Genomic DNA, 25106 nt, shown 5'->3' on the forward strand with positions numbered 1-25106 from the left:
GACCATGGGCGGCCGCAGGCCGGGGGGCGGCCGGACTGACCCCTGCTGAGCCCGCGGGGCCGGCCATGGGCGACCGCGAGCGCAACAAGAAGCGGCTGCTGGAGCTGCTGCGGGCGGCAGGCACTGGCAACGCGCACTGCGCCGACTGCGGGGCGGCAGGTAAGGGCGCGGCGGCGCGTGCAGTCCGGAACGTGGGACCGGCCCCCGGCCCGCCGGCCCCCTTCTCTCCCTTCAGGCCCGGGCCGGTCCAGGACTCCCGCTGGATCCGCGCGTGACCCTTATATCACCTTCGAACCCGGGCCCCCGGCAGCCCTCTCCTCGGCCAGTACCGCTCCCACTCGAACCCGGCCGGGCCGCCTGTTCTCCCCACTCTGGACCTCGACACTAGATCCCGGCCCCGGGTGCCCTGACCATTCTACTCACCTCCACTGCCAGACACCCTATTCACCCGGACCACGGTCCTTGACGTCTTCATTCCGGACCCAGCCACTTCCCACACGCTCGGATCCAAACATCCTACACACCAGGGATCCCAAACCCCGGACCCAGTTCTGCCCTGATGGTCCAGTGCCCCTTCCCCACCCGCCCCGGACGTCCCCAGGGTCCTCCCACGTTCCTGCTCCACAGCACTCCGACCTTGTGGACCCCGAGCGTCCCTGACTCCGACTTCCCCACCCGCAGCTCCCCAGCCAGGCGCCTCGGTGCCGGTCCCTTCCTCCGCGCTCTCCTCTAGGTTCCTCGGAGTCCTGACACTTCCACATCGCGCCCGCCTCAGCCTCTCGCCCCCATCCTCCTCGGGACTCCTTCCAAGATCTTCATCCTGGCCGCCGCCGCGCCAGGGCCAGTGGGCTGACCAGAGGGTTTCATGCTGATCTTAGTTCATCCAAGGCGGGGAGGCTAAGAGAGGAGTCATGGGCTGAGCTGGACACCTCCCCAGGCTAACTGCCAAGCCCTGCCTCTCCCGGCGCCCCCTGCCCAACCCTGGTTTCTTCACCCAGCTCCCCTCCTGTCCTCTTGTCCCGCAGATCCCGACTGGGCCTCTTACAAGCTGGGCATCTTCATCTGTCTGAACTGCTCCGGAGTCCACCGCAACTTCCCAGACATCAGCAAAGTGAAATCTGTGAGACTTGACTTCTGGGACGACAGTATTGTGGAGGTAGCAAGGGGCGCAGGTGGAGAGCATTGGAACAGCAGAACTGGGGTGGAGGCAGTGGGCAGGGCGCTCCCATTCTACAGGGAAGGAAACTGAGGCCAAGAGAGGGGCGATAAGGAGCCAATTAGACTTGCCTTAGACGAGGCCCTGAGTTCAAATCCTAGCTCCATCACTTGCTTACTTACTAGCTATGAGGCCAAGAGAAGGGCAATAAGGAGCCAATTAGACTTGCCTTAGACGAGGCCCTGAGTTCAAATCCTAGCTCCATCACTTGCTTACTTACTAGCTATGAGGCCCTGAGCCTCCTATTTAATGCTGGTTGTGAACCCTTTCCATATCCGTGTTATAAAGATACCCCTTCATAGGGCTGCTGTAAGGATTAAATGCAGGCTCAAGGCAGGTACAAAGTAAATAGTCAATTAACAGCTGCTGTTCTCATTCGCTGAAATCCTGGACTATAACAGAAGTATCCTGATTCATGGTACATAGTCCTCCTCCAGTCCCCCTAGCCAGGGAGGGGACCACTTTTTTCTCCTGACCTAAAAAGATGGAGGACACCTGCAGCCCAGATAACACCATTCTGGCCAGGAAACCTTCAGAGAGCAGGCGGTACTAAACTGGGCTGCTCTTTTGAGATCCAAAGCCCATGCAAATCCCACGACACAGCCAAGTGGCCACTGGGGAAGGGGAGAATAGGGTTCCCACTGCCCAAGGGACATGGATTAAAACCCTGATTTTTTTCCACACATGCCCTCACCCCAGATATGCCACTGCTGTTACTGAGTGCTGTTGGCCAGGGCCACTCCTGGCACATCTGCCTCTGGGTCTCTTGGGTGCCAAAGGCCCCCAGTGATCTTCCTGACCTACATACTCTATGGGGCGAGCACTGAACTTCTTCCATCCTCCAGCTCCATCTATCTCCTGCGGACTTGCAGGGGCTGCTGCTGGTGGTCCTGGCCATCTGTGGAGGGGGTGGGAGAAAGAACATGAGCTTTGGAGTTAGACAGGTCTGGGTTCAAATCCCAGCTCTCCACTGACTAGCTGTGTCACCTTGGGTAAGTCACCTAACCTCTCTGAGCCTCAGTGTCCTCACCTCTAAAACGGGGGTGGTAATATTACAATGGTTGAGCGGATCGAATGAACTAATGCAGGAGAGCTGTAAAGTGCTCTGCCTGTATGAAGCATGGTTGTTACAGCACCTCATTGCTCCAAGTTGGGGCTTCCCAGCAGCACAGATGACCAAGCTGGGTGGGGTGGCGGGGAGGAGGGGAAATGTGTCAAACTCCGGGAGGAGTGTCTCCTGACTCAGCCCAGGAGCCAGTGAGAACAGTGGCCTTCAGAGTAGACCGTGGTTTCATTTCACGTTTTTTCAAGTTCTAACATTACCCCAAGTTGCTGTTGTCTTGCAGTTTATGACCCACAATGGGAACCTCCGAGTGAAGGCCAAGTATGAAGCCAGAGTCCCTGCTTTCTACTATATCCCCCAGGCCAACGACTGCATGTGAGTGCGTGATTTCCTGATTCCCCCCCACCCCCGCTCCCACCACTACCCCATCTCCTGTGTGGTGGTCTCTTCTACAGACATGCCCAGCAGGTGGAGCCAGGAAAACGTTTGGTACTGTCATGGAGAGCACACAGACCTGATGAAAGCCCCTCTCCACCTTCACAGCTTGGGTTGTCACTTGCCCCCTCTGGGACTCAGTTTCCACAGCTGTGAAATGGGGCATTTTCTTTAGGATCTGTCCCTTTGCCTCGATGTTCTCATAGCCTACAGGTGATAACTAACTTGATTAAGAAGCCTCCGGTATTTTAGCAGAACAAATGTGTTTCAGCTATTATACTTTCTACGGAGTCCCACCTGAGCTGTCCCACCTGAGCTCAATGTTGCTCCAAAAGAGCTGCTTAGGCCCCACCTAAGCACTTACCATGTGCTCTGCACAGTACAAGCCACTTTGTATGCATTTAAACCTCTCAACAACCCTCACGGGTAGGTAGGTATAATATTATTGGCATACTCCCCAAGTTCAGAGGAGTTAAGTAACTTGCCCTTGGTCACACAGTGGATAAATGGTAGAGTGGGACCAGGTCCCAGGTGGCCAGACCCTAAGACCGCTGCTCTGTCCAGTGTAGCATGCTCAGATCTCATGGGTGGGCCACAGGAAGAGGCTCTTGGACTGTGCTGGCTTAAGCTCATGAACACACAGTGGGATGTGGCAGAGTAGATGGTCCAGGGGAGCTGTTATCTGTCTCATTGACCTAGAGGGCTGAGGCTGAGGTTGGAATAGTATAGTGGTGTGCATATAGCCCACTGGGGGAGATATTTCCCCCTGGGGAGACACTGGCAATGTCTGAAGACATTTTGGGGTTTCACAACTGGGGAGGGGGTGCCACTGGCATCGAGGGGGTGGAGGATGAGCAGAGATACTGCTAAACATCCTACAAAGCACGAGGCGTCCCCCCACCACTAAGAATTACCGGGTCCCAAATGTTAATAGTACCCAGGCAGAGAATCCCTGGCTAGCCTGAGCAGGCAGCTGCTGTGATGCTCCCATCCTCAACTGCGGGGTTTCAGAAAGTTGCCATGGGAAGAGGATGCATCAGACACAGCTGCCTAAAGAGTCTCTCTTTTTAGGGTCTTAAAGGAGCAATGGATTCGAGCGAAGTATGAGAGACAGGAGTTTATGGCTGAGGGGAAAACCATCTCACCCCCAGGTAAAGTTATTTTCATCATCTTTTGAGGGCTAGTTCTGATGAGTTCTAGAAAACAAAGTGCCTGAGTATTAGGAACAAGGTCAGCAGAGATATACCTGCCACTCTTGCTCTGGCCACAGAGGCCAAGTTGTGGGTTCCTCTGTCTCTGAAATAGCAACACATCGGCTGGTGGGGTTTTATGGTCTGACTGGCCGAGAAACACATTCGTCTCAGGTCCTTGCAGGGCCACAGGGTGTATAGAGTCTTCAGTATAAATTGCAAAAAGACTCACCCACCGGGCAGACCAGGAAGAAATAAGACACCCTGCTTCTGGCTAACGTAACCCCTGGTGTGGCACAAGCCTCGGGAAGGCGCATGGACTGGATTTCACCTCCCTTCCCGCCTTTGTGCAGGGCACAACCTCATCGGTGGCCCTGAACCTGTGGCAGTTTCTGCCCTGCTACTCTGAGTCCAAGTTGACACTGACCCAGAGAGCAAAGTATACAAAACTGCTCTTTGAGGACCAGAGGCAGCCAGTGCTCAGCTCTCCTAGTGGCCAGGAGCACAGAGGGCATTCATTATTCCCACACTCTGGAGAATTTCATTAGGCTGATGTCAACGTGAAGTTGGGCCTCCTTCAGAATCAATCCAGTTTCTTAGGATTTAGCCTACTTATTTTATTTTTATTTTTTTGTATGTGATAGGCGGGCCTCTCACTGTTGTGGCCTCTCCTGTTGCGGAGCACAGGCTCCGGACGCGCAGGCCCAGCGGCCATGGCTCACGGGCCCAGCCGCTCCGCGGCATGTGGGATCTTCCCGGACCGGGGCACAAACCCGTGTCCCCTGCATCGGCAGGCGGACTCTCAACCACTGCGCCACCAGGGAAGCCCAGGATTTAGCCTACTTAGAGTTTACTGTGTCTTCTTAGGAAACAGCCAAGGAAGAAAGTTGAGGGTAGCCCAACTGAAATCATACAACATTGCAAATTTGGCCCCAGACAGGACCCCCATGTCCTGCAGCTGAAATAGCTAAATTAGATCCTAGACATTTTAGCAGCAGGTGAGAGGTTCATTCCACCCCTGAGACCATACTGTACGGGGTTCATGAGTTGCTTGTTTGTCTTGAAGCCGTGAGTGTTCACTCTTTCTCATCCTTGGTGGAAGGTAACCGAGAAGGGTTCCTATGGAAGCGGGGAAGGGACAACGCACAGTTCCTGAAAAGGAGGTTTGTGCTCCTGGCAAGAGAAGGCCTCCTGAAGTACTACACTAAAGAAGGGGTAAGTCTTCTCTTATTCCTCCCAGAGCGCTGGCTCTCACCCCACTCAGGTCTACATTTTTATTTATTTATTTTATTTTTGACTGCTTTGGGTCTTCGTTGCTGCACGCGGGCTTTCTCTAGTTGCGGTGAAGGGAGGCTACACTTTGTTGTGGTGCGCGGGCTTCTCATTGCAGTGGGTTCTCTTGCTGCGGAGCACGGGCTCTAGATGCGTGGGCTTCAGTAGTTGTGGCACATGGGCTTCAGTAGTTGTGGCATGTGGGCTTCAGTAGTTGTGGCTTGTGGGCTGTAGAGTGCAGGCTCAGTAGTTGCTGTGCACGGGCTTAGTTGCTCTGCAGCATGTGTGGTCTTCCCAGACCAGGGCTCGAACCCATGTCCCCTGCACCGGCAGGCGGATTCTTATCCATTGTGCCACCAGGGAAGTCCCAGGTCTACATTTTGATCAATAGTGCCTGGTCTTGTGTATGAGCTCAGCCACTGAGACTTAGGTACCACACGCTGCTACTTTTCCTTGTTATACAATCCATCCAGTCCACTAAAAAGCACACCTTCTCTTCACCTAGAATGGGCTTAGACTGGTCCATGATTAAGCCTTTGATGATCACTTGATTTTTACTTCATTTGTTTATGTACTTAAGAAATATTTATTGAGCACCTACTATGCTAGACCTTATTCCAGGAACTGGGGATACAGCAATAAACTAAGAGAAGTTCCTGTTCTCCTGGGGCTTCCATTCTAGTGGATGGAGACAGGTGTAACCAAAACATACATCAATACATAATCTATCCAGTGGCAATAAGTTATATGAAGTAAAATAAAAGAGGGTGAAGAGTTAGAGCGTGGGGTAGAGGGAGGTGCTACCACAGGTGGTCAGGGGAGGCCTCTCTGATGACATTTGAGCAGAGAACTGAATAAATGTGAGTTATGTGGATTTGTGGGCGAAGGATAGAAGAAGTAGAGGGAACAGTATGTACAGAAGCCCTGAGCATGGTCATGTGTGCTGATTAGAAAAGATGAGCCCTCTGAGAGGGTGCAGCCCTGGTCCCTGTCTAGGCAAGCAGAAGCCTGCATGGCGGTTCTCACTTGTACCTTCAGCCAGGGGCTTTTTGTTCAGTGCACAAACTGCCCAACCATGAGCCGTAGCTCTGGCTTGAGCTGGGAATGTATTTGGTGAGTCTGGAGGACATGAAGGAGGCCAGAGTGCCTGGTGCAGCGTGAGCAAGGAAAAAATGGGGCGAGATGAGCTCACATAGTGGAAGACTTCAGAGGCCGTAGGAAGACTTAGGATTTTTCTTTGGAAACAGCTTTATTGAAATATAAATTCACACACCATTGGATTCACCCATTTAAAGTGTATAATTAATAGCTTTCAGTATATTCATGGAGTTGTGCAACTATCACCACAATCAATTTTAGAACATTTTCATTACCCTAAAAAAAGAAACCCCACATGTGTTAGCTCTAGTTCTCCACTCCATTCCCCTCCCCCAGCCCTAGGCAACCACTGATCTACTTTCTAACTCTATAGATTTGCATATTCTGGACATTTCATACAAATGGAATCATACAATATGTGGTCTTTTTTTAAAAAAAATTTTGTTTATTTATTTATTTATTTTTGGCTGTGTTGGGTCTTCGTTGCTGCACACGGGCTTTTTGTAGTTGCGGCGAGCAGGGGCTACTCTTCGTTGCGGTACACGGGCTTCTCATTGCGGTGACTTCTCTTGTTGTGGAGCACGGGCTCTAGACACATGGGCTTCCGTAATTGCGGCTCATGGGCGCATGGGCTTAATTGCTCCACGGCATGTGGGATCTTCCCTGACCAAGGCTCGAACCCATGTCCCCTGAATTGGCAGGCAGGTTCTTAACCACTGCACCACCAGGGGAGCCCGTAATAGTTCTTTATATATTCTATACACAAGACCCTTATGGGATATATGATTTACAAAACATTTACATTCTTTTTTTAATATTCTTTTCTACTATGGTTTATCACAGAATATTTTTACAAAACATTTAGGCGTTTGGATTTTACTCTACTGTTGGGAAGCCACAGGAGGGTTTTGAGTACAGAAGTGATCTGCTTTGACTAAAACTTTTGGAAAGGGGCACTCTGGCTGCTACCGGGGCGAAAATGGAGTTGGGGGTGGAGGCGAGAATGGAGCAGTGGGGAGGTGAGGGTGGAAGCAGAGAAGCCAGTTAGGAAGCTGTTGCAATAATCCAAGCGAGGAATAATGGATTAGATCAGGATAATCGTGACGGAGCTGGTTAGAGTGGTCAGATTCTACGTGTATTTTGGAAATAGAGCCAATGGCATCTACTGAAGGATTGGACACGGAGTGTGAAAGTCAGCAGAATCAGGAATGATTCCCAGATTTTTGCCTTATGCAACTAGAAGTCTAGATTTGTCATTTGCTGAGATGGCAAAGACTTAGCTCCTTACGGGGATGATCAAGAGTTCCTTTCCCGTTTGAGATGCTTATTAGTCATACACATAGAGACTGAGAAAGAAGTTCTCAGAAGTTCTGAGTCTAGAGATTTGGGGAGAGTTTGGAGCTGGAGTCATCAGCACGTAAACTGGTTTAGCAACCGGACTGGCTGGAGTCACCTAAGCAGGGGGTGGGGGTGGATGAGAAAAGATGTCGGAGGACTGAGTATTTTAGTTATTTGTTGCTGAGTGACAGACACACCACCCTAAAACTTAGTCGCTCAAAACATCAGTCTATCGTGTCTCACAATCCTGTGGGTCAGGAATCTGAGCAGGCAGTGGCTGCTCCATTGTACTCAATGTGGCATCAGTGGGGTGGTTGGGCTGCGCCAGGAGACCCAGGAAGCCTTCGCTCACACGTCAGGCGCTTTGGCATCCTCCTTGTGCCTTCTCTGTGATCGTTCCTCATTCAGGAGTCCAGCTCAAGCTTTGTTGCAGCATGGCAGCCGGCTTTCCCCGAGCAAATGAGAATGCTGCCAGGCCTCTCAAAGGTTAGGCCAGGAACTGCCTTCTGTTGGTCAAAGCAAGTCATGCAACCAGCTCCAATTCAAGAGGAGGGGATATAGATTCCACCTCTTTATGGGTAGAGTGGCATGTGCAAACTAGGAGGGAAGGAATTGGAGAAGCCCATCTTTGGAGATTATCTATCACACTGAGCCCTGGGATATTCCAATATTTAGAGGAAAGATAAGAAGTTTCCAGCAAAGAGAATGTGAAGGAATGGCCAAGAAAGTAAGAGAAGGACAAGCTCTGAGCACTTTAGCCTTCATCTTACTCCATTTCCTACATGCAGAAATTACTATTTATGTCCCCTGTTGCTTTCCTGATGGACCAGAGCAATGCCAGAAGATCTGTCCAGTGTGGCCTCAGTCTGGGGCCAGATGAAAAATGATAGGGGATGAAGAGTATTAACCCTCCAAGAGAGAGTAGGGATTTCTTCTCAGTCTTCAGTTTAAATCACTGAAAAATATTGCAAGTACTAAAGGCAGGAAGAAAAAGTGCTGCTACAGAGTTAGGAGCAGGCATCGAACCCCAGTAGCTGTTGTGAGTTAGGATGTGAGTCTCATCCTTGGTTGGAAAAAGTTGATCTGTTTCTCAGTCCTAAGCCTGTTCGGTCTAAAGCAGTCTAAAAATAGAACCAGTTGCCTTTGTTCTTTTTTTATTTCTTTACCCAAATGGAAAAGTTTTAAATTATAAAGGTAACTCATTTTTATGTGAAAATTTGGGGTAATACAAAAAAGTGAAGTTTAAAGAAAGCAAAACTCAGAAGATATTTCAACATAGCAAAATATTAATACCCAGATCACATTTTTTTAAAACCCTAAAAATCAAGAAGAAAAAAACAATCCATTGGCAGAAGAGCCAAAGGAAATGGTTTGGTAGTTCACAGAAAAGGAAACCAAAATGCCTGATAAATACAGGAAAAGAAGCCCCATCTCTCTGGCAGTCAAGGAAATGAAAATTAAAATCACAATGAGATATACTATGTATCCACCAGAATGGCTAAAATTAAAAAGGTTGACAACACCAAGTGTTAACAAGGATATGGAGAAACTGGAACTCTTATTGCTGGTGGGACATAAAATGATACAACCTCTTTGGAAAACAATTTGGCAATTTCTAATAGAGTTACGTGTACACTTAACCATATAACCCAGCTTTTCCACTCCTAGGTATTTACAAAAACATATGTCCACAACAAAATTTGTCCACAAATCTTGTTCACAGAAGTTTTATTTGTAATAGCCAAAACCTGGAAGGTATCCAAATGTTCATCCACAAATAAATGAATTAAAAAATTGTAGTACATCCATAGAATGGAATATACCCAGCAATAAAAAGGGACAAGCTACTAATAAATGCAATAATGTGGGTCAATCTAAAAACTATTGTTCTGAGCCAAAGAAGACTTATACGGGAGTATGTACTGTATAGTTCCATTTATATTCAATTTCAGAACAGACAAAACTATACCAATAGAAAGCAGATAAGTGATTGGGATTGGGTGGGGTGGGGATTGATGCAAAGGAGCAAAAGGAACTCTTTTAGGGTAATAGTGATGTTCTAGATCTTGATTGTGGTGGTGGTTACATGGGTATATACGCTTGTCAAAAAACTGCACTCTTAAAGTGAGTTCCATTTATTGCTTATAAATTATACCTCAATTAAGTTGAATAAGAGAAATTAACAATGAGATTCCATTTCAAACCCTTCATATTGGCAAAAATGTTAAAAAAAAAACTGGCAGCATTGAGTGTTGGTGAGAATATGGGGAAAGGGGAAATCTTCTTTGTTATTGATGGAAATTTACTTCCGGTATGTACATTGGTGCAACCACTGTGGAGAGCCATTAGCAAAATAATTTGGCAGTTTTCAGTAAGTCAAAGATGTACACACTTGTGAGCTAGCAATTCCATTCCTAATCGTGACCTAGAGACACTCTCACGGGGGTATACCAGGGATACAAGCTGACAGCAGCAAAAAATCAGAAACAATCTCAGTATCTGTCAACAGGAACATAGATTGATAACTTTTGGTGTAGTCATTTACAAGAGCCAAGTAGATTGGTATATCTCAACATGGACAGAGATAAAACGTTGAGTGACAAAAGCAAGTTGTAGAATGATCCATATAATGTGATACCATTTATGTAAATTAAAGCCACATAAAACAGCACTATGTATTGTTCATGGGTATGTGTATGTGTGTATAAAAGTGTAAAAAGTGAACTAGAAAGATGAACATCAAACTCATGACAGTGATTGACTGTGGGGAGTGGAGGAGGGGAAAGGGACAGGGTAAGTAGTAATTAAAGGGATTTTGGCTTTATTAGTAATGTTGTAGTTTTTAAACAAATTTCCTTTTGGGGAACGATATTGACAAAATTAAATACACTTTTTTTGTATTTTTAGTATTTTTCATAGTAAATATTTTAAAAGGAAAGTCGTACATTAATCTTTCAAGAAAACCATTGTGAAGAGTGTTGTTGTAAATCTGTCCATACTTCTTACGTACGTGCAAATAAACATATATACATATAGTTTATGTACATTATATATATACTATATGCATATAGTATATGCATATATATGTGTATATAATTTTTGCATTAATAGGTTCCTACTATACATCCCGTTCTGGGACTTGGTATTTCTCACACATGGATATCATGGACATTGTTTCATATTAGTAATATTGATTTAAATTTTCCTTTAAAAAATTCTGTGATATTTTATTGTGTGGATATGCCATGATTTATTTATTTAACCCATTATCATTGATGGACATTTCAATAATTTCTTCTTCTTTTTTATTTTTTTACTGTTATAAGCAACATGGCAGTAAACATCTTTTGATATATGTTTGCATAGTAATGCAATTACTTCCTCAGATAGATTCTTAGATGTGAAATTGTGGGTCAAAGCAAAACACTCAACATTTTAGTAAATATGACCAAATTTCCCTCTAGAGAAGACTGTCCACTAGAACTTTCTTCAGTGACGGAAATTTTCTCTGTTTGCACCTGTCCAGTACCCTAGCCACTAGCCACAGGTGGTCGCTGAGCATTTGAAATGGGACTACGTGTGACTAAGGAACTAAAGTCTTAATTTTATTTAGTTTTAATTTTAATAGCTGCATGTGGGTAACAGCTATTATGGGACTAGAGCGTTGGTATCATTTTTCTCTCTTATCAGTTATGAAAGGAAGCACTTGTTTCCCCTTTGCCTTCTTAGCATCAGTGAGGGCTCGAATTGTGTTCAGACCCTGAGAACAGAGTGGAGGGTGGGAGGGCGTGCCCTGAGGCCCCCACAGCTGCTTTTATCTGTTTGTTTAATCTATTTTATTTGTTTGCCTTCCATGGATATTTGTTTCAAATTCTTTTTTTTTTTTGGCTACATGGCCTGCGGGATCTTAGTTCCCCAACCAGGGATCAGACCTGTGCCCCTTGCAGTGGAAGCACCAAGTCTTAAGCACTGGACTTCCAGGGAATTCCTGATGATTCGTTTCAGAAAAAATTCTATGGCTAAACATTTTGAAAAGTTCTAAGTTAAGGTCTTTCCAAGCCCCGTTTCAGCCCAGAGAGGCCAATCTGATTAAGCAGAGTTCCACACGGGTCATCTGTTTGCAGTTAAGTCTCCCTGGCGAACGTGATGAGAAGTCACCCTGCTGACTGTCAGCATCTTAAGTATCTGCTTCCTCTCTTTTAGGGTAAAGAGCCCAAAGCTGTCATCAGCATCAAGGACTTGAATGCCACCTTCCAGACAGAGAAGATAGGGAACCCCCATGGGCTGCAGATCACCTACCGAAGAGAGGGCCACGTCAGGAACCTGTTTGTGTATCACGAGAGCGGGAAGGTGAGAGCCTCCAGCTCGCTGACCCCCTTGCACAGCAGCCTCCTGAGATCTGCTGCTACTGTTCACCTTAACCTATTGTCACTTTTTATTTTTTTTTGGCCACACCACGTGTCTTGTGGGATCTTCGTTCCCCAACCAGGGCCCACGGCAGTGAAAGCACCGAGTCCTAACCACTGGAATGCCAGGGAATTCCCTATTGTCGCTTTCTAGTTGGAGACAGAGGTACAAGTAAAGCAGAGCGAGATCAGGGAGAGCAACCTGGTGGGTACCAGGGGTGCGTCTGGATGGTGCACAACCGTCAAGGGGCATCCACTTAGCAGAAGGGACTATGCCCAGGGCTGGCAAGTCAGGTGGGGCCGGAGATTCCAAATATGGGAGGAGGAATGGATCAAAGCCTGGGCAGCGCGCACTCCACGGCCTTGCTTCTCAGAGTTTGGCCCGGCACCAACAGCATTAGCCATGACCTGCGAGCTTCTTAGAACTAGAGTCTCGGGCCCACCCGGACCTACCGAATTAGAAGCTGCATTTTAACAGGATCCCCAGGTGATCCTTGTGCGCACTGAAGTTTGGGGAAAACACCACTTAAAGGTCCAGGAAATGGACTCCATCAGAGAAAAGCAGGCCAATAGTACAGGTTCAAGAGAATAAGCTGGGTCCAAATGAGCAGGGTCATGTGACCGGGCAAGGGTCAGAGATGCTAAGTCGAGGTGAGGAGGGGCAAAGGTGGAGGCTGACATTTTGTGAGTTTCTTTTTAATTCTGTGCCAGGTGCTCTTCTTGGCAGTCACTATACATCATTTCTTAATCTTCAGATCAACCCTGGAAATGTTTTATCCCCGTGTTACAGAGGCATGGGCATGTTAAATAATTTGCTCAAAGTCACGTAGCCAATGGTTCCTGAGCCCTGCACCCATTTCACCTCCCCAAGTGCCTCTGCTGGAGGAAGGACCCTTGGCAGCAGGAGCCAGGAACCAGATACAGGGACTCGATCTTCCCATAAGGCCCTAGCGCTGGGATGGTGACCATGGATCACCCTCCCAGCAGGCTTCACGCTCCCTCCACATTCTGGGCTGACTTCCTGGTGTGGTCTGAAGAGCTGGGTTTGGAGTCAGAAGCTGGGGCTCTGGTTCTGCCACTCCCAGCTGTGTTATTAGGGCAGGTTCCTTCCCTCCCTAAGTCTGCTTGTTTATGGTTGATAACGTCCACCTCCCAGAGGGGTTTTGAGAGTTGAGTGACCATGAACCACGAACGTGAAAGCATCTCATTACGGTGAAGTGCACTGTAAACATTAGTTGCTACTGTAATTTGTTCATGATTGTGGAAGCTGCAGAAGAAGACAAACTCTTGTGAGTCATTTCACATCTGTGTCGTTTATGCATTCACGAATTCACTCTTTCGGTAAATCCTTATCGCACTCCTCCCCGCAATGTGCACAGCACTGGGGTGTGTAGTGAGTGGGGCAGAGCCATGAGTGGGATTCTGGGATCTCAGAGTCTCGGGAGGCAGATAGGGAAATAGGCACTGATGATGCTGTGTGAGGATGGGCTGGAGGCCGTGTTAGGGACACACAGGAGACATTTAAGTAGCCTAGTCTGGGGGGTGGGTGGGCTGGAAGGGGACAGTCAAAAAAGGCTTTCCAGAGGAAGGAGCATCTACTTAAGAATTGTGTGAATATGCTGAAAAGGAGAACACTCAAACCAGCTTAAACAGGACATGAATAGGAAAGATATAGGAGTGTTTATTTATTTCAAGGGCCAGTAGTATGGCTTGGCCTCCTGAGAGATTAGAATCAGGAGCTGTGGTGTGTGTGTGTGTGTTTAAGAGAGAGAGAGAGAGAGAGAGAGAGAGAGAGAGAGAGAATACACTCTAACAGCAACACATTGTTCTGTAAAACCAGGAGTGCGAGTAATGTCTCTCTTGTTTGTTTCTCTAAATTCAACGATCTCATTCCCCAAATTGCCAAGAAATCTATTATCAGTCATATTTCTCGGCTCCCTCCCTTGGCTTTACTAGAATCTTGGGACTTATGCAGTGTGGGAGACATGGAGGAGATGCCTGGTTTTCAGTCCACATTGGGCTCACTGCTGTAGTCCCATGTCCAGACTGGCTGGATACCAGTGGCTACCCCTCCACCCGCGCGAAAGCTACGAGGACTTTTGCTGCTGTGCCCAAGGTCTCGGACAATTACGGTACCTGGCTCCCTACCACTGACCCAGTTGTAGAGCTACCGGGAACCTGGTTCTGGCCGGTCTCCTCTTTCCCTGGATGCCTCAGCTTCTCCCTTAGATGGGCATAAATGGGAGTGGGGGGGGGGATGCTCAAACTCATGCCCACAGGAGCCAGGTGGGCAATTGAAAAGTAAAGTGGACAGCCTTAAGGCTGTGGCAAACAGGAACACCTGTATAGAGGACTGAAACAGACAGAACTTCAGGAGCCAAACAAACCTGTCTGCAGGTTGGATTTTGCCCCGGAGCCACCAGTTTGTGACCAAAGAGCCCTTCCAAAGTGGAGGCCTAGGTGGGTCTTTCATGGGATGGTCCCATTCCCTTAGTGCCTGAGCCTCTAGAAGTTTCTTAACACCCAGGACAGGAGAGCTCCGAACTCAGGAATACGGGGCCAGCAAGTTTGACCTGCAAGAGAGAAAGGGTAATGATGTTTCATACCTTTGAAACCAAATTCAAATGAATTTCTCAATCACCGTATTACATCTAAGTGCAGCACAGCCGCTATTTGAACAAGTCTTTCAGCTAGCTCCCCCAATTCCAAATTCCTGGGAGAAAGAATCTGATAGGCCCTGTCCAGCCTCTGCATTTGTCCAGTTGCTGTGGTCAAGAGTGGGTAGAATCATAGCAGCAAGCGTGGCTGCAACTGTGGGTGAGTGGTGTGTGCCTGAGAATGGGTGGGGCAATTCTCATAGAATCAGGGCTTGCGTGGAGCAGAAATCTATTGCAATATCTAAACTCACCCTCAGGATGAGTAGAATGTTCTAGGTAAAAGGTGTGTCGGGGGTGAGGGCAGAGAGTTGGGTGAGGCTGAGTGTTTCAGGAAAAGGTAATAGCATGTGTTGGGATGGGGTTGGGGGGAGGCGGGGCAGGGATTGCAATGGTTTTGTAGGGAAGGAGCTCAGAGGGCAAAGAACTTAGACTGTCTTCCTGAGGGTAGTGGAGAGGACTCTAAGCTAGACTCCATTAGATTTGCAATTCGAAAATCACTCTGGCTGCCATAAGGAGGCCTGAAAGGAGAGTGGCAGAGCAGAGGCAGAGCCAGCTGGGTAAAGTGAGAGACGATGGTGGGCACTGCCGAGGGAGGTGTTCTCCCAGAGGGACACAGAAGGTCCAAGCCAGCTTTAGCCCAAGTTGCACTCCAGGTGATGGGCATCCGCATTGGAGGAGCATCCCCAGGTGCACCAGCCCCCACCTGAAAGCCAGTCTTTGGCCTCTGAGGACCCTTGCTTCTCAAAGTGTGTCCCAATGACCAGCGTCATATCACCTGAGAGCTCGTTAGGAATGCAGAATCTCAGGCCCCACCCCAAACCCACTGAATACAAATCTGCGTTTTAATGAGATCCTCAGGTGATTCACACACACATTAGAAAGAGCCAAGCACTGTCCTAGGCCCTTGCATAACTCCTATGTGGTCCGCCTTGGTCCTTTCCCATGGCTCTGGGGATCTCCCTGTCAGTGGCTTCCCACTTGCTCAGGTGATGCCCCTGGCCTCGGGCACTGTCCTCCCAGATGCCTGTGAACAGCCCACAGGCCCCTGAGTGGGACTGGGGGTGCGTGCATGTGCCCAGACCTGAAGGTCCAGCTGGCTTCTTGCCTCCAGCCTCAACTCCCCCACTACTCTGTCTCATTGGCTGTCCATCTGTCCTTTGTATTTTTCTCTGCAGGAGATAGTGGACTGGTTCAATGCCCTCCGTGCAGCCCGTCTCCAATACCTAAAAATGGCCTTTCCTGAGCTCCCGGAGCCTGAGGTGAGCTAAATGTGGACCCCAACTTCCACATCTCCTCTCTGCCATCTCCTTTGCTTCTTGTCTGCTGACCTCGAAGACACTCAGAGGCCAGCCTCTGTTTGTTTGCAGGAAAGACCTTGAGATTTGGGGTTGGGGACCTCAGTGGGAAACAAAAAGCTTTCTCCTGGGGAGTCTGGGGGTTATGGCCTCACCCCTGGCAAGGCAGCCTCCAAAAAGTGGGTCAGGCTGTCCCCTTCGGGATGCATGGCTACCACCCACAGTGTCAAGGGGCTCAGGATTTGAGCATCTCTCTCTCACCCCTTCTCCCACTAAAATGCACAAATGGTCCCTCACATACTGCTTATACAGTGCTTTCGAGCCCATTGTATCTTGTAATCCCTTTTATCTAGTAATCCCTTGCAGCCAGCAGTTAGGTGAGTGTGATTATTCCCATTTCACTGATGAGAAACTGAGTCCCAGGAAGGTCAAGTGCATAACCAAAGGTGTTCTTCACATTCGAACATTCCCCCCTTTACCCTTTCATATTCTGGTATAAGGAAGGTAGTGGGATCTTTCCCATTATCGTTCTAACGGGAACAGTCTGCCTTTCATGGCCTAGGTAGTGGGGAGCCTGAGAACTTCATCTGATTGTCCTCAGATGTCTGGAGCATCCATCTACATCTCTCAGGCTTGGCTGGGGAAGCTGTATAGTGGGCTGGAGGATGCTGCCCTGAGCCAGGAGGCCTAGGCTCTTGTGGACGTTCTGCTGCTAACTTGCTGTGTGACCACTGCGGGTTGAGTCACCTCTCTGTGCATCTGTAAGATGGTGCTTGGTCTGGGTCATCTTCAGGGTCCCTTCCAACCCTGAGGTGCCGTACTCTGGTCCCTGTCTTAGGCCTGCTCTAGGAGGATTTTGTAAGAGATAGGGGTGGAGAGACCATGTTAGTCCTGGGACTTCTCCTTTTAATATTTATTTATTTAATTAATTTATTTTCTTTCTTTCTTTTTTTTTTTTTTTTTTTGCTGCGTCGGGTCTTCATTGCAGCACTCGGGATCTTTGCTGAGGCATGAGGGATCTTTTCGGTGCGGTGCGTGGGCTCTTTTTTGTGGCGCACGGGCTTCTTTCTAGTTGTGGCGTGCGGGTTTTCTCTCTCTAGTTGTGGCGCATGGGTTCCAGGGCGCATGGGCTCTGTAGTTTGCAGCACATGGACTCTCTCGTTGAGGCGCACGAGCTCAGTAGTTGTGGCCTGCGGGCTTAGCTGCCTTGCGGCATGTGGGATCTTAGTTCCCCCACCAGGGATCGAACCCAGGTCCCCTGCGTTGGCAGGCAAATTCTCTACCACTGGACCACCAGGGAAGTCCCAGTCTCGGAACTTTCTTAATCCCAACTGTTAGACCCTCCTTGGAAGCCTAAGTGTTCCTTAATGCCCAAGATTGCAGGGAGCAAAGTGTCTGGAACAGGGGTCCATTCCAGACCCAGTGATGCACTGAGGTGGCAATTCTCTAGGAGCAGTTCCAGCTAGACCCGGCTCAGGGCCCTCCCGGTCTGCAGAGTCAGCACCGGAGCTGGTGACTGCCTGCTTCCGTGGGCGGGGCGCTGGGGGTGCTGACTGCTGGCTGGAGAGGATGGAGGACAAAGTGCAGATGCCCAGCCTCATTTGTCTGGGCCGGCTCTCCAACTCTGCTGACCCCTGCGGAGGAAACTGGTCTTTGGCCAACATCCTCAATGCCCTCTTGCCTCCCTCATCCACCATTGTTACCCCTTATCCACTCCCAGTTTCCTCCCCGCCCACCTCTCTCCCCATCTTTCTTCCCCCCATGTCTACGTATGACGTGAGGTCCTGGGCAACCACCCATGCCTGGCTTGAGCTCAGGGATCCAGATGCTGGAAACCTGGGGAGCCCAAGCGGGGTTATGGTCCTATGATAAGAAAACGCATGAACCCAAAGTCAGAGAAGCTGACGTGTTACGTAGGACAAGTCCCCTCACCTCTCTGAGCCCCAGTTTACTCATCTGTCACCATGAGGACAATCCCTGCCTCCAAGGCTGCCGTCAGTCCAGTGAGCAGGGTGTCTAAGGTACAGTGAACAGAACCCCATCCACGTGCTTTTTCTTCTTCTTCCACTGGCTTCCCGAGGCCTAGACTCCCCCTGCTGTGGCTCCAGTTCAGACGACTGAGCTGTCAGGACTTCTCTTCTCTCCAAATGAAGGAATTAAAGCCTACAGAATGCATTTTAGGGAAAGGGGAGTGTTGTCCTTTATATATTCGTTTTGAGCTCACGATTTTCTCCCTTTCAGACTTTCCACTCCTATTCCCAGATGTCATGTCTGCTTCATCCCTGCCCTGGGCTCAGGCTCTGGAGAACCCCTGTGTTTTCAGAAACCTGGGCTGTCACTTGAAACTCTAGACTTGCCAGTTGACACCCTGGAGCATAGGAGACCAGCATCAATCCCTGGAAGCTTCTCTGAGCATAGGATGGCAAGTTGGAAGGGATCCTGCAGATCACCTAGGCCAGTATCCTTATTACATAGTGGGAAATAGGCCCAGAGAGGCATAAGGTCTTACCAAGGTAACACAGCTGGTTGAGGTCAGACCTGGAGCTAGAACTCAGGTCTCTTGACTCCTAGTCCAGAGCTTTCTCTACTTGCCCACCCTGCCATCACCTCCTACGGCCCTGGGTCAGAATCCCCACCAATGACCAGGTCTTGGCCAAGGGCCTGATCAGAGGGTTCTGCCGTGTTTATACTTTAGCATCATAGAGTAGCGGTAGGGGTACCACTAGTGTCTGTATGGTGTCCATCGCCTCTAGATGTGAAAGCTCTTCATCCTACCAATGACGTGTCTTTGAGAAAATCCACAACCACTTCTCTGAGGCCTGGTTTGTTCATATATACAACGAAGATGATAATATCCACCTCACAGTGTGGTTGAGAATTACGCACAGAGCCTGACACACAGTAGATCCTCAGAATACGCCCACCTGACACCAGGAGGGTCTCCTCAGAGCCTTGCCTGTGTCCTTCTCCTGGAGTTGCTGAAGGAATCCCTAAACTAAGCCTTGAAACTAAGACTTGGCTGTGCTGGTAAGCTCTGCAGACATCTGGGGTGCTGTTGTCTGGCTCTGTTGAAATGTTAATGTTGCGTCCATACCAAATATAACCCCCTGAACCACGCGTACACATCCTTCCCCATTCCAAACTTCCCCTTTTTTGGGGAGCCAAGTTCGGTGGGGACCCTCGGGCTCCTGGGTGTGAGGCAGGGGTGTCAGTGTGTGTCTTTCTTCCCCCAGCTTGTGCCCCTCATCACCAGGAACTACCTCAAGCAAGGCTTCATGGAAAAAACTGGTCCAAAGGTATATCCTCCACTCCCGGGGAGACTTTCGTGGCCCCTGTCCCAGTGGGCAGTAGGGCAGAATTTGGGAGGTGGGAAAATGGGGAACCAGGGGCAGAGAGGAGGGAGGAAGGGGAAGTAAATGGATGTTTGTGAGTTCCGGGGCTGGAGGATCAAGTGGAGACCAGGTGGCTGGAGTGTGGTCCAGCATGGCTGAGGTGCTTCTCCCTGTAATTGGGCATCCTCCCGCTTTATCAACATCACCATTAGCTTCTGTCTTCTTAACACCATCTAACTGATCTTACTCTTGGGAAAGCATAGCTGAAAAGGGACTCCTTGGGGGACAGCTTTTGACTTTCCAGAACCCTTGTGTGTTCTGTGCTGGGGCCCTACCAGGACTGTTCAAGTGACGCAGGGACTAGTGATCAGTCTGAGAGAACACACCTATATATACCCATGCTTGGGTGCCCAGCTGCATGCTGGTGGGGCGAGGCTCAAAGTCAGAAGATGGAGATGGTAGGGGGTTGTGACGGGCGGAAGCAGGGAAGGGAGGAGGGAAAGGGAGAAGGAAGGGAAAAGCAGAGGAGCTCCCTAAAAAAGAACCCCAAAGCGACAGCATTCCAGTGCGTTGTGTTTTTTGTTTGTTTGTTTGTTTGTTTTAAGATGTAATATGCTGACAGGATGCTTGTTAAGATGCCAGTCAGTGAAAGGTGTTAGGCAATCAGGGTAAAGAAAGCCTCGGGCAGCTGGAAAACTTGTAAAAGGGTTGCAGGTTCTCTTCCTTCACCAGCTGGTAGCACCGCCCTCCCCGTGGCTCTGGCCAGGGGCTTTCCTTCCCCTGACCTAGGATAGAATTCGGCCAAGGCCAGCACTTTCAGAAGCGCTGAGCGTAGCCACTTCTGATTTCCCAGCTTCCTTTTTCTGAGACTTCTTGTCCACAGCCTGAGAAAGGGGTAAAATGCTTCTTCCAACCCACACAGGCAGCACCTGGAGGCAGCAGGGCGAAGCTGGGGCTGGGGGAGGGGGTGGGATGGGTGGGGGAGAGATGGGGCGGAGCCTGCAGAGCTCTAGGCCTGGGGAGGGGTGCTGGGGTGTGCGACTGCGGGGCTGGGACCCGCCGGCTCCCTCGGCCTGGCCTAGGATGGCCCTCTGACCTCTGTCCCCACCGCCTGGCCGCGCCTGGTACGAGGTTTCCTTTTTTGCAGCAGCGAGAGCCTTTCAAGAAAAGGTGGTTTGCCCTGGATCCCCAGGAGCGGAGGCTGCTCTATTACAAGAACCCGCTGGTAAGAGCCACTGCCAGCCCCACCGCTGTGCACCTGCAGGCGGAGGTGGGGTCAGTGCTGGTCGGGAACCATGGGGAAGCGACAGGGCTGGAGAAACCCAGCCAGAGGCACACCTCCATCGTCACCTGTCTCTAAGTCAGTCTGTGCATGGAGCTGTGCTCTCCCTCACCTTCAGGAAGTCCTTTATGTGTGTCCAAATTGCTGCCAATGTATCAGTAGCTAAGACAGATGTTTCCCGGCAGGACTCTCTTCCAACCGGAGACTGTGGGGTGTAGCAGTTGGGAGTGAGGGCGCTAGAACTCGGCTGTCTGGGCTCCAGTTCCAGCCCTGCCACCTTTAGGGGTGCGCTCTGGGCAGAGCACTCAGCACTCTGTGCCTCAGTTTCCTCCCCCAGAAAATAGGCTTTATAACACTGCCCTCCTCAGAGGTTGCCGTGAGGATGGTCACATGAGTCACTATGTGTAAAGTCCTTGAATTCATGGTGCAGAGTTAACTCTCTGTAAATATTAAGTACCATTTAAACAGATGCCGTGTGTGATGTCTTTTATGGTTTGAGCCTTTTAAATTCTGGGTCCCATCTAGCCGAAATCCCCAGCAGAAGCCCCACCCAACACACACACCTCTTACTAAAATGGACCTGGGGGGCTGTCAGGCCTGCAGGTGGCCCTCAGCCCCAGCTGTGGCCTCTGACGACCTGTGTCTTCTATTTTCAGGACGCCTTTGAGCAGGGCCAGGTATTTCTGGGGAGCGATGAGCAGGGGTACCAGGTGTATGAGGACCTGCCTAAGGGCATCCGAGGGAATCGCTGGAAAGCCGGCATCACCGTCGTCACCCCGCAGCGGAGGTTCATCTTCACCTGCCCCAGCGAGAAGGAGCAGCGCGAATGGACGGAGAGCCTTCGGGATGTCCTCTCCCGCCCCCTGACGCCCCTCAACCTCCTCAGTAAGATGCAGGGCTTGTTCCTTTGGCTGAGGGCAGCAGGCAGAAAGGGGCTTCTTCACTTGGGTTCAGCTGTGAGCCCTGAAACTGGGGTCACGGCTCCCGACTGCCCTCTTTCCATTTTCTTCTCTTCCTGCCAAAGAAAAGTTCAGACAGTGCACAGTATTGCCAGGGAACCCTCTCTGTGCACGCTTAGTTCCTCTATCAGGAGCCTTTCTCTAGCCACGTCCGGAGGAGTTTCGCTCTAGCAGAGCTGTCACTTAGATCCGCTTTTCTGCCCTGCTCAGTCCAAGAGCCTAGCAGCCTCTCTGTCCCTCCACCCTCTGCCCCTGAGTCCCTTTTCTCATGAGAAAACTCTGGCCCGTTATTAAGGTCACAGCGCTGGGCAGCTCCTGGGATTTTGGACTGCTCCCCGCTCATAGAGGGAAGGCTATTTTTAGGACTCTTCTTTTCTCTGGGTCCTTTCATGTGTCTGCCCCTCTCCTGTTCTTCCCCTTCACCCCAGATGTGTCACAAGCAGGCTTCCCCATCTGCAGACAGCCCTGTGAAAGGAGGGGAGACATTCTGAGCCAGAGCAGGAAACTTCTGGCCCAGGGCCTGGCTTCTGGGACACCAAGGAGAAGTTCTTTGTTTGGAAAAGTACAGTCTGAGCAAGTGACCCCACACAGCCCCTTTGGAGAAACCCTTGTACCCTTTGAGTCTGACCAGGATAAACACAAACTTGCTTCACTTTCCGAAATCCCAAGGCCAAAGAGCCTCAGAAATGGGCTCGGAAGTTGTTAGTGAGGCAGCTGGTGCTTTTTTCCTCTGGGGGCCTGTGTGTCTGAGTCTCTGTTTTTCTCTGTTTCTGTGTCTGACTCTCTGCTTTTCTCTCCTTCTCTGGCGTGTGTGTCCCCTCTGTCTGTCACCTTTTCAGTCTGTTTTTTATTCCGGTTCCCTCTATCATCGTCCCCCTGTCCCCCTGCTGTCCCTGCCCTCCAGTGGGACTGCATTGGCATGGCCACGCCCCCCAGCCCTCTTCTTGTTCCCCTTGCAGCTGCATCAACAGAGAGTGGCTACAGCAGCAGGTGACCCACTGGCCAGCCAGCGCACCTGGTGGGAAGGAGAAGTTTTCACCTTGGCCTTGGGGGCCCCTCAGGAGTGCCCCACAGTCGGCAGCTATCAAGGGCTGTGAACTCTGCCGCAAAGACCGAAGCTTTGGCCTTTATCTGCCGGCTCTCTGGGCTTCCCCGCTACCCAGCTCTGGGGGTCTGAGGATCTGGTAAATGTCCTCAGGGCCCAGGACATCTGAAATGAAGGCATTGCAATGGAAAGGCACCCACAGCATCGCACAAGTGGCATGCTTGCTGAAAACAAGAACAGCAACAACAAAAAGTTAAATCTGAACCTAACCATGAGGAAACAATCAGACGAGTCCACATGAGAGAAATTCTGCAAAATAACTGGCTGGGCTCTTTGAGAATGTCAGTATCATGAAAGATCAAGTAGTCTGGATCTAGGTTAGAGAAGACTAAAGAGACATAGCAACAAAATGCAGTTCATGATTCTTGATTGGATCCTGGATTTAAAAAAAACAGTTATAAAGGAAATCATTGAGATAACTGGGGATATTTGAATATGGATGTATATTAGCTAGTAATACTGTAACATGGTGATGATTTTCTGTATTTGTGTAGGAGGATACTCCTGATCTCAGGGAGTATGTGCTGAGGTGTTCAGGGGTAAAATGTAATCACGTCTACAACTGACTTAAACGGTTCGGCAAAAAATGTGTATGTGTACATGTGTACATATAGAGTATATACATAGATATAGTGTGTGTGCATTTATGTATGAAAGATAGGAAGTGCGGGTGTATACACACACACGTATACACGGGGAGAGAGGGAAAGCGGGCCACTGTGCAAAATGTTAGCAACTGATGAATCTAGATGAAGTATAGCTGGATGTTCATTGTCTAATTCATGTAAATTTTCTATAGGTTTGAAAGTTTTCAAATTTAAAAGTTGGGAAAAATTTTTTTTTTAATCCACTTTTCACTCTTCGAAAGTAGTGGGTTTTCTACATGAATCAAAAATGTTCCTGGGGGAGTTCTACCTTTGTGCACATTTTAGAAGAAATAAAAGCCCAGATAAAGGCTTCCCTGGTGGTGCAGTGGTTGAGAATCCTCCTGCCAATGCAGGGGACATGGGTTCGAGCCCTGGTCTGGGAAGATGCCACATGCCATGGAGCAACTCAGCCCATGCGCCACAACTACTGAGCCTACACTCTAGAGCCCACGAGCCACAACTGCTGAGCCTGCGCGCCTAGAGGCTCTGCTCTGTAACAAGAGAAGCCACTGCAATGAGAAGCCCACGCACCACAACAAAGAGTAGCCCCCGCTTGCCACAACTAGAGAAAGCCCGTGGGCAGCAACGAAGACCCAGTGCAGCCAAAACTAAATACATTAAAAAAAAAAAAGCCCAGATAATACAAACTAAAAAACCAATGTCCCCATTGACCATCTGTGCACTCTGGAAGGAAAGAAGGAAGCTGAGGAGGCAACTCAGCTGGACCCCAGGACAGAGAGCTCTCCAGCCCGAATGCCGGGTCTGGCCCTGCCACTAATGAGACTGCTGGAAAACTCACTTCCCCACCTCTGTGCCTTGGTTTTTCTCTTTCAAATGAGGAAGTTGTACTAACTACTGAAATTCAATGGAAGCAACAAGTATTTCTGAGCACCTCCCAGGGGCCAGGCTGTGTGCCGAGCCCTGGGAACAGGCAGGAACCAGATGACGTGGTCCCCGCTGTCAGAGATTTCAGCCTGCTGGAAGGCAGCCTGTACATGGGGCAGGACAATGAGACCAGTGTTCCGAAAGGGGAAGTGGGGCTGCTGTGAGATGTGTGGCAATAGGGTTCACCCTAACTGACGGGAAGAGGGGAGACTCCTTCCTCTCCAGAAGATGACGTTGAAGTTGAAACCTTAAATTGTTTAGAGGTTAGTCAAAGGGAAGATGACCAGGAAAACACTCTAGGTTGAGGGAAGAAAATGTTCAGAGGCTCTCAGGTGGGAAAGAGGAACCGAAAGAAATCTCAAGTGGCTGAAGTGTTAGAGAAATGGGTCACCCAGGTCTCTGCTCCGTGATTCTTCGTCCGTTCGAGTGACGTGGAGAGAGACATTGAGTGTTTTCATTTCAGTGGAGACCCAGAGGGTTGGGAGGGTCTTTAAGACAGTCTCTGCTCTTTATGGGATCTTCCTTTGATCCCCCAATCAGAGGACAAGCAACGTCATCGGGGTGTCTTTCCTGAGGCTTCCTGACTGCCCAGATGAAGACGTGGTTGCTTTCTCTTCTGGCTCCTAAAGCACCTTGAAAATGTTTTTCAGCACCTGCTGGGTTGTATATTAAGGGTCGATCTACTTGTCTGCCTTTTTTTTTTTTTTTTAACATGACCCATGAGCTCTGTTGACTGTACTCTGTTAAGTTCTGAGAATGACAAAATCAGTAAAGGCATAGTTCCACCTTCAAGGAACTTATAGTCCAGAGAGGAAGAAAGAGAAGTAAACAGGCAATAACAAAACAACTTGAAGAGGCAAACTGGCATTCTTAGGAGTCCCTCAGCGGGGCAGAGCACAGACACAAGAGATGGAGACAAAGTCCCA

At 49.5% G+C, this 25106-nt stretch overlaps 1 protein-coding gene across 1 annotated transcript; it reads left to right on the plus strand.

Annotated features, from left to right (window-relative positions):
- Positions 1-23606, plus strand: ADAP2 (ArfGAP with dual PH domains 2). The gene is made up of 11 exons (XM_082679342.1): positions 1-159; positions 1026-1156; positions 2563-2654; positions 3786-3865; positions 5007-5119; positions 11816-11962; positions 15851-15934; positions 19204-19266; positions 20450-20527; positions 21241-21469; positions 22503-23606. Exons 1-11 carry the CDS (start codon positions 66-68, stop codon positions 22535-22537), a joined length of 1146 nt encoding a protein of 381 aa, XP_082535468.1. The 5' UTR covers positions 1-65; the 3' UTR covers positions 22538-23606.
- Positions 23607-25106: the final 1500 nt, after the last annotated feature.

The sequence above is a fragment of the Grampus griseus genome (genome assembly GCF_964374135.1).
Source record: "Grampus griseus genome assembly, chromosome: 20".
In the NCBI taxonomy this organism is placed as follows: Eukaryota; Metazoa; Chordata; class Mammalia; order Artiodactyla; family Delphinidae; genus Grampus; species Grampus griseus.

Excerpts from the sequence above, each read along its gene's own strand:
- ADAP2 (XM_082679342.1), top strand. The coding sequence starts at position 66 with ATGGGCGACCGCGAGCGCAACAAGAAGCGGCTGCTGGAGCTGCTGCGG. Across the intron at positions 5,120-11,815 it reads AGTACTACACTAAAGAAGGG|GGTAAAGAGCCCAAAGCTGT; the intron begins GTAAGTCTTCTC and ends CCTCTCTTTTAG. Across the intron at positions 21,470-22,502 it reads GACGCCCCTCAACCTCCTCA|CTGCATCAACAGAGAGTGGC; the intron begins GTAAGATGCAGG and ends TTCCCCTTGCAG.